The 9,105-nt window shown below is 38.5% G+C and overlaps 1 protein-coding gene across 1 annotated transcript in view; it reads right to left on the bottom strand.

Annotated features, from left to right (window-relative positions):
* Positions 1–8,389, bottom strand: part of KMT2C (lysine (K)-specific methyltransferase 2C) — a gene marked incomplete at its 5' end in the record, with an annotated part of 63,157 nt that extends 54,768 nt beyond the window's left edge. Inside the window, 4 exons of the mRNA XM_010131968.1 lie at positions 222–434; positions 2,125–2,190; positions 7,490–7,599; positions 8,225–8,389. Of these exons, the coding sequence (XP_010130270.1) occupies positions 222–434; positions 2,125–2,190; positions 7,490–7,599; positions 8,225–8,389 (554 nt within the window). The remainder of the gene's footprint in view (positions 1–221; positions 435–2,124; positions 2,191–7,489; positions 7,600–8,224) is intronic.
* Between the last annotated feature and the right edge of the window lie 716 nt (positions 8,390–9,105).

Consider the following 9,105-nt stretch of genomic DNA (forward strand, 5'->3'; position numbering starts at 1 on the left):
GCGAGTTTCCTATAGGATGGATAGCCTATAAACAGATCAACAACAAGAAGAATTCCTGAAATGGACGACAAGAGCTGTGACTATTATTCGAGTAATTTCCATAAAGCATTCTGTACAGAACACACGAGTATCAATATGGTAAAAACTCCCAGGGATAACTGCAATACACACATGTACTGCTATACTCCACGACGTAAGACATGCCAAAAGTAGACTGCTACCTCTACTGTCATCCATCTCCCCATCTCTTGAGTGTTCTGACTGGGCATCTGGGGGTGTCTGAAGCACAGCCACACTGTTCTGATTTATAATCTTCAGTTTAAGCTTTGGTTTTGTCCGTTTTCTTCTCGGTACTGTAACAGTTAGGCTCTGTAACTGAGACATGCCGGATTCTGTCAAGCAGACTCCATCCTGGGTGTATGTCTTCGGTGGGTCTATAAAAGTTAAATGAATCATAACAGCAATATAAAACTCTTTAATTTACAAGTCTTAGATTTTTAGGAATAGCACTTTAAAGAGTTAATAATCCACAAGTATGGAGCTGATTCATGAGTGAGGAAATTGGTATAAATAAAACAGAGATATCTGATACTGTCTTACATGTTACAGTTCCAGCTTTATAATTTAGAGTCTGATGTCAAATCCAGCAACAATCCATTATATTGCTACAAAAAATAAAAACCTTAACACCAAGGAAAGAACGATTTCATTATGGAAACTCGTGCCTTGCAGGGTATATCTGTATCTCACGGAGGATTTCATTATGGAAACTGGTGCCTTGCAGGGTATATCTGTATCTCACGGATTGCTGTGCAAGTCTCACTTTGGGTCCCTGCTGCTTATCGGCCAAGGCCCTCATCCATTTCTGAGCACTGTACCTTCACCTTGTTAATGACCTTAAGCCTCCCAGAACTCTTCGTAACGCAGGCAAGTTATTAGCCTTATTTTATAGACAGAGGAAAACCAAGTTATGTCAAGCGAGCTGCTCAAGATCAAAATGGAAATTGCGAGTAGAACCCAAGTCTCCCAAGACCTGCAAGACTGCTTCCTCCTCAAGCTGTTACATGACAGTTGACTCTACCAATAAACTCTAACACGCCTTAATTCACCACGCAGAAGCGCACCGTCACCTGCGATGGGGGCCCTGCAAGTGGAGGTTTGGCAACTTTCAGAGAATTACCAAATAATGACATGGCTGCGCTGATGCCTCTGCTCTTTGAAGCCAGTTAAATAATGATTTGATAACACAGTTTTTGAAAACATGAACATCATAGCATTTGTTTTCTTTAACCAAGAATGGTTTCTTATGTAACATCTCACACCTCACAACACAGCTGATTTTGAGCAGAATTCTTCCCAGATGACTGTTTCTTACATTGAACTAGGAATACATGGCTGCGCTGATGCCTCTGCTCTTTGAAGCCAGTTAAATAATGATTTGATAACACAGTTTTTGAAAACATGAACATCATAGCATTTGTTTTCTTTAACCAAGAATGGTTTCTTATGTAACATCTCACACCTCACAACACAGCTGATTTTGAGCAGAATTCTTCCCAGATGACTGTTTCTTACATTGAACTAGGAATGTTTGCTTAAAAAAAAAAAGGATCACATTCTCTTTTTCAGATTGAAGACTTAAAGGGAGAACCTTCTCTCAGAACTACATTTGTGTGGTATCAAATGGAAAAAAAATTCTGACATGATGGACGCTGTTAGGTTCTATCATTATAAAAAGTGACTTGTGAGTGGGCTTGTCAAGACTGCGAATTCCTAGCACAAGCCAGACAAATATAAAAAAGCCGTGTCCTCTTACAGCTCGAACCTGTAAACGTTTGTGTACATGTTTGACTCAGCCCCACTGTGTTATCATCGCTAATATTAAGGCAAGCAACTAAGTCTGCAGGATCAAAGCATAATCTAAATTATTATAGTGCAGGTATGGCAGGCAAAAGAGAAGAAAGAAGAGAAAATAGGCAATTAAATGAAAAGCATGCTGTGGTAACTGAAGGATAGTTAATGCTGTGAGTTACAAAATCATAGAAAAAGGGATTTTTGCCTCATGTAAAAATATACCCTTAAAATATGCTAAATGATCAAAGATTAAGCATTTACACTCTTTACCTAGTTCTTTTGATTTTGCAATAATCTGAGCTCCAACTGATGAATCACAACAGTCCAAAGAAGGCACTGAAAAATATAAGGAAAATCATTTCAACTTTTAAAAATGGTGACTTGATTTAAACTGAAACTATCAGTTAATTTTCCTTCAATCAGTTCCATTAAACTCCCTAAGGTATACTGCTGGCAACATTCAGTAGCATTTTTAAAATAAAGTGCTTTTCAGTGTCACAGAAGATGTGACTACAAAACAAGCCTGACTCAAAGTGAAGTTCTCCAACGGCCCAGAGCCAAGACTGGCTTTGGAACAGCACTGAACTTGATGGTAAATGATTTCCTCCTACTGGACCGAGGGCAAATGAATACACTGGATCCACTGGAAAGGAACCTCTACACTAGCCACAATGCCCACAGTTTGCTGATCTAAGCGTGAAAAATGGGAGAGCTTTGTGAATCAGGTATCAATCACTGTCGTACTTCCCCTCCCCAAGAAGGGGCAGGCACACCCGACAGCTTTGCACACAGGACTCTAGCTGTGCCCAGGCTGGTGGGTCTCTTACACAACACACGTGAGAACCCTGATACACCCGAGACTAGACGACACTTGACTTGCTGAAAATCAGATTGGGTAATTCTTATGCAAGATAAGAATAATGATAAACGGAACAGCAGAAACTCAATTTTAAAACTGCAGCTTGTGCACTTTAGGGAAGCACCAGAACAGTGGGATTGAACAAACGATGATCAAAGTGTCCTACAACACTGGGCTATTGTTCCTGTGGGTAGAAATGCTCCTCCCATCTGCCTTACTTACAATAACTGCCATCACGCTTCACTAACCTGTGATGTGCAAACTGGACTTTTAATATTAGTAGTGACTTTACAGAGATTATGTAGACAGAGTAAGCAAAGTGAAAATTAGAAGCTTCTATCTTGCAAACACGGACAACTAGAATGAGAAAACCTGTTAGTTTGGCGCCGTTAGCACAACTGTACAGGCAAGTTTATCCACTTTTTTCTTTTTTTTGCCTAGAAATCTTACCCGCACTGAATTTAAGACTCAAACAAACATCTAGAGTATTTACTTTGCATCTGCCACACAGGATGAGGCCACTGAGGCAATGCACCTATGGGAGGTTCAGTGGTTCTCAGACATGTCAGACCACTGCCCGCATGCTGCTGCCGAGCACCTCACACACCGTATGGCAGCTGGGTCAAGACTAGGAAAAGCACAAAAGCTTCTGAATAACACTTAAATTCTTTGCTACATACAATAATGAATATGAAATCTAGAGTATACAAAGCAGAGACAAAAATTTAAGGAAAGTCTGTCTTCAAAAACTATAGTCCCTTAATGTAAGGTGTAACTAAAGTACATGATACAACCTACAGAAAACCAACATTCCATGCAATCAGTAAATGGAAGCAGCCTGTGAGAATTACTGAAAAACTGATACACCAGAGTGGAAGGAAAAGACCAGGAAGAAAACAAATTGCGAATGAGCTTTTGAAAGTGATCCTGAGCTGGAGGGAAGCATGGAAGCTGCAGAGCTGCAGCATGGAAGATACTCAAAAGCATTTAATTGAAACAACAAAAAAAAGGTAGATTGTAAGAAATACTCAAAGTGGGATAAGACATCATCTGTTCATTCAACTGATTGTAAGATTATTAATATTACAAGATATTTTAAGACAGATGTTTATTGTATTGAAACCTGAGGTAAACGAAAAATTCAGAAAACACAATGAATGGGAATTTCAAATCTGTATTTACAAGTCAAATGACAGGGAGCGTTCTTCTGGCCCAGGTCAGACTGTGAACAGTTTTAGCTTTGGAGACTGAACAGAGTTGAAATACTCAGAAAACAGTTGAAACAGAGCTGAGGCCTTCAGAGACCAACTCACAAAAGCTGCACAAAGAAAGAGAGTCTGAAGACAGTGTCAAGCAGACTTCCAGAGAAGGAGCTAATTAGAGTGTAGATTAAGGATTAAAATCAGTAAAATGGGTAACAGAAACACAGTACTGTTCCAGAAAAACTGTTCGGGGGGGAAAAAACTTAAAAACGAACAAAAAAGTGTTTTCTGAGGCACTTAGCTGAAGTTTAACCAAAATCATTACGCTTATTTGCAAAAGAGTTTAAATGTACTGAATAATGTTGTACAGGATTTAGCAGCTTCAGTTGAAAACAAGTAATTGCACAGAATACAATACAATGAGAAGAATCACAGTTTTGAGAAGAAAGGGTGTTACATTTGTAAAGCTGTAACAGAAAAGAACAATTCTAGGAAGAAAATAAATCAGCATAAGGGACAGAGTGAAATGGCTGATATAGAAACACACCACTAACAGAGCACAACTGGGTGCCTGTAGAACTGTATGCATGACAAAGTAAATAGAGTAACTTAAAAGACCGTAAGAGTTAATGTAGTAAACGTGCCAAATAATTTAAAAATTCAAAAGTTAACTTTTAACACACAGTATTATGTTGCTTTTGTGTCCTGCATTTGTAAAGTACATACTATTAAGTTTCAGAATGAAGAAAAATTCAATTAAATCTCAAAAAAATTGTACAGCAGAGGCTCCCAGCCATAACATGTGTAACACTGGCAGTATCGAGCATCTCTGACAGAGCAAGTGATATGAAGGGGGAAGCTGGAGTATGTGGATGGAGAGAGGATAGGAAGAAGTGAGGAAGGGATGAAATGTGTAGATAGGGTGTATGACATACGAGGGCAAATGACAAATGTGATGGGTAGATCATTGAGACTTGCCTGTCTAGCAGTGAATGCAGATGCGAGATGCACACACTTCTTCTGAACAGGCAGGAATTACAACACAGAGGAAAAGCTGCTGCTTAGAGCAGCTGCTAGTACCCAGACACGGTAACAGTCAAGCAATCTAAATTAGAAAAAAATTTTCTACAAGGCTAGCAATATGCTGGAGGACATATGTACTACAGCGAACCTGATGAAACGCTGATCAGAGATTATTATTTCACAAGAATCTAGTAATGAAGGTTTATGGTGTACTACTTTGGAGCAATTCTTATCACACTGGCTTTTGATATCAAGACATGTTCAAGAAGACAAAACCTATTTATGTTTTATTTCTGTTTCCTGAAGAAGATGACTTTGTAAGATCATCAGATATGCTTCTGATGTTCTTAAGATGAGACAGGGAAGAGCTCTTATAAATTTAAGTTTTCATTTTCTCAAGTGAGAAATATGGAAGCTCTTTCTCAACAACTACATGCTGGAAGTATTTAATCTTAACCAACAGTAAAGTTGCAATGTACTGGTAATTTACTCGGCTGAGGTCTTGGTTGTTTCTTCTACAAAGAAAGTAGTTTAAAAACTTGTAGTAACACCTGCAATACACTAATATCCTCTGTGAGACATCAAATGGAAAGAGCAAGAACCATCCCAATAAGAAATACACAATATGGTACATCTTAGGAAGGTTTCTATTGATAACTAACATCTATTTCTCTATGAAATGCTAATGGTTCTCACCTTGAAACAAAAAATTATGAACAATTTTCAAAGGAATTGTAGAACAGTTAATGAGACCAAGACATTTCATATAAAAGTACATGCAGGTATTTCTACGCACATGCATCAAACACCATATTCAGACATGCAACTGTGCAAATGTATTTGTGTTAAAGAGGTATTACATACACTGAGTCGAAACATGAAAGAATAAGCAGAGAAACTCGTCTTATAAAATAAAAAAAGCTGAAAAAAAAAAACTGCAAAGGAAGCTTGGGAACTCACTAACAGGTCTTGCAGGACTAGTTCCTACGCCTTGGAAGACAATCATAAGCAGCACAACCTCATGAAGGTGTGCAGGAAGGACTAACTCAGGGGCCAGCTTATGTCTGGAAGTGAAACATCTCTGATACCATCCTGTGAAGTTGTTCCGTCTCACACATTATGGGCTTTAATTACGTCTAAAAGGTAGTTCTGTCAGTTCAAAACAGAAAGGAAGAGGGAGAGGGAGAATTTCTTACTCACGCCTTTTTAAGTGCCCAAAGCTTATTGTCAAAATTAACAAATATCTGTGGTAGCTGCACGTTTCTTGTTTTTCTCTCACTTACAGAACCTCTTTCTTTCTGAATTTGTGAAAGCAGACCTCAAAAAATGAAGTGACTTGTAGAAATATATAAATCATTCCCCTAATACTGATAAAAGAGGGAAGCGTTCCACAAGCATGTGTAGTTGACAAGGGAGCATAGAAACCTCCAAGGTCACATCTGTAAGTTGCAGTTACTACCATGCTATTACGAGGACATGGCAATGTAAAGGGACATTAAATGCTCTATTGAACTTTTCTTAGCAGACCTCTCAAACACACGCCTCATGATATCTTCAGTCTTGATCAGGAAAGACAATCTTACTGACATCTTGGTGGATACAAATATTTCTTGAAGTGTTTGCTTAGTTCTTGTACTTTCCTTCTACCATCCTCTCGTGATACCCCAATAGAGGGTTAATGCAAACACCTGAACATGCTATTACGCTAAAAATGGGTATAGGCGTCGATGCTCAGTCAAAGTAGCAGACTGAAGCAGAATCTCCCGTGAGCTGACATACAGAGAAAACAGACCTGGGATACCACCCTTGTAGGAAGACCAAAAATCATCTACTGGGCCAATCTAGTACTCAGATGTGGTAGTTGTGCTTAGAGAAAATCCGCAGTAACTTCAGCTCCTGAAGTACCACTGCTATAGAATTGAAATACAGACCAACGAGGAATATATGGTAACACGTACAGAGAAGAGTGAAGTTCATCACAGCTATACATCTTAACCAACAAGAAAACGGTGACTCCCAAGCACAAAAGTATGGCAAATTTAATTTTAAAGACTGCAGCTGGGAGGGAAGCACTGAGGGAGTAACTTCAATAAACCATGAAGGAGGAGCAGAAAAATGCGTATACAGATTACTACAGCTACTGCTGGCTTCAGACAGTCTCAAATTATCGAGATATAGGAAGGTTTTCTGCATAGAAATGATTTTCAGATTCCTCTGTACATGATAACTTCAGAGAATGGGGCCTTCTTCCTTCCACTTCACAAAGGGAAATGCCTTTTATCCTTTCAATACCAAGTGCTTTTAATTGTTTACCCAAATTATCCTCAATAATCTATCCAGAATTCCCCGTTAGATTTTCTTTGGCCTTGTAGCCAATCACCAGAGGATGAGAAAGGGCTGAGGACACTTCCAGAAGGGCCCTTAAAAGACAAATGAAAAATCTTAGTTCTATCATGAGCCAAATCTCCGCCAGAGAAAAGAACCGTAACACATTCCCAAACCTATTTATTGCAGTGGGCAATCCTGCCATTGGTTTCAGTTGTCTTCTTACCGTTTGCTGGTGGTATGTATGGCCTACAAATGGTACAGTCAAAACCCATATCAGCTATGTTTTCCACTTCCTCCTCTGTGTTTAAGTTCTGACAGATTGCATGCATCCATCTAGAAATTAAGTGGGGGAAAAAATACAATTTAAAGGAAATATGTGGTGTTTTAGGAGACCCAAATATCAGTATATGGTCCAAGTAAATGTGAAATACTTTTTAAAAATACTTTTAGGGAGAAAAGATGAATCAGGTTCTCCATATATAGCATTCCCCTATGGTGGTGTGTGTTAAATATTCTATATACAGTATCAGATTACCTATTTCCCGTCACAGGAAGGAACTCGATAAAACAACGTCCCGGAAGCAGATATATCTTAGCACTGTAATTTTCTTCCTTTATTGCAATCATTTAACTACTTACTTGATACAACGTAATCTAGATTTAGCCTCAGAACAACAGTCTTGTGAGGTAAATAAAGAGTTTGGGGTTTTTTTTGTTTTGGTTAATTTTTTTTTACAGAGAGGGAAAACGAGGCAAAGCGTGATTAATTAACTTGCCCAGGGTAATAGAGTTCAGTCTGTGGTACAACTAGGAACGAACCAGTAAGAGACTTCTGAAACTCAATGCAGTGCTCTTTACCACAAGACCATTCCCTTTATGTTTACACTTTTACATGAGGGGAAAAGAATTAAAATAAGCCTTAAACAGGAAAAACCTGTGAAATATTCCAAATCCTTACCGATCACATTGTCTACACTGAATTATAAGCTCTTCATCCCTGTAAGTGCGGTAGCAGATTGGGCAGGTAGACAAACTCGCGCAGGGTGCACACTGTGTGTAATTATTTTGCCATTCACATCTTAAACCTGGAGAAGTTGCTCCACAGTGTCTGCACCAAACACACCTGCAGAACAGACAAAACGATCTATTACTTTCAGGACACAGGAAGATTGCTTAAAACCCTCCTCATTAAAACCCGGTGAGTAATTAAGCTTTACATCACTAATCATTGGGGCGGTGTGTGTGTATGTGTGTGAAACTAATTTCAGGTAAAACAATAAGTAAGACCATTTTCATTCAATTCTAATAGAGTTTGAACATGACCAACATTTTTAATACTTTCTAAAGAAAGTTCCTAAGTAAGAACACCCTTCAATCTGCAAAAACAGGCACGTGGGTGTTTGTAACATTAACAGTCTGTGCAGGAGTTCCTGCTTCCAGCTGCCATTCACTTGGAGATATGGAGAGTCCACCAGGTGAGAGGTCTTGTGTTTCACCCAAGTAAAAGTAACGGTTTTCAGAGGGTTTTATTCTGAGAACAATTTGGTGAAGGACCCATTCATTTTTTCCCAAATGAACGCTGGAATGAACATTCCAGTGAATGTAAATTGGGTATTTTTTTGGCTGAGAATTTTGAGAGAAAATTTTGTCCACTTCTACTTATCTGGTTTTTGGCATGAAGAAACAGTATTAAGAGGAGCTAACAGTTTCACTATTAAATTGGTAATTGAATGAAACAATTCAAAAGTATTTTGTTTGTGTTGTTTAATACATATGACTTAAATACCATTAAAATTTATTGACTAACATACTAAATATTATTTATTAATTTTATTACAC

The sequence above is a fragment of the Buceros rhinoceros genome, unplaced genomic scaffold (genome assembly GCF_000710305.1).
Source record: "Buceros rhinoceros silvestris isolate BGI_N320 unplaced genomic scaffold, ASM71030v1 scaffold9142, whole genome shotgun sequence".
NCBI lineage: Eukaryota > Metazoa > Chordata > Aves > Bucerotiformes > Bucerotidae > Buceros > Buceros rhinoceros.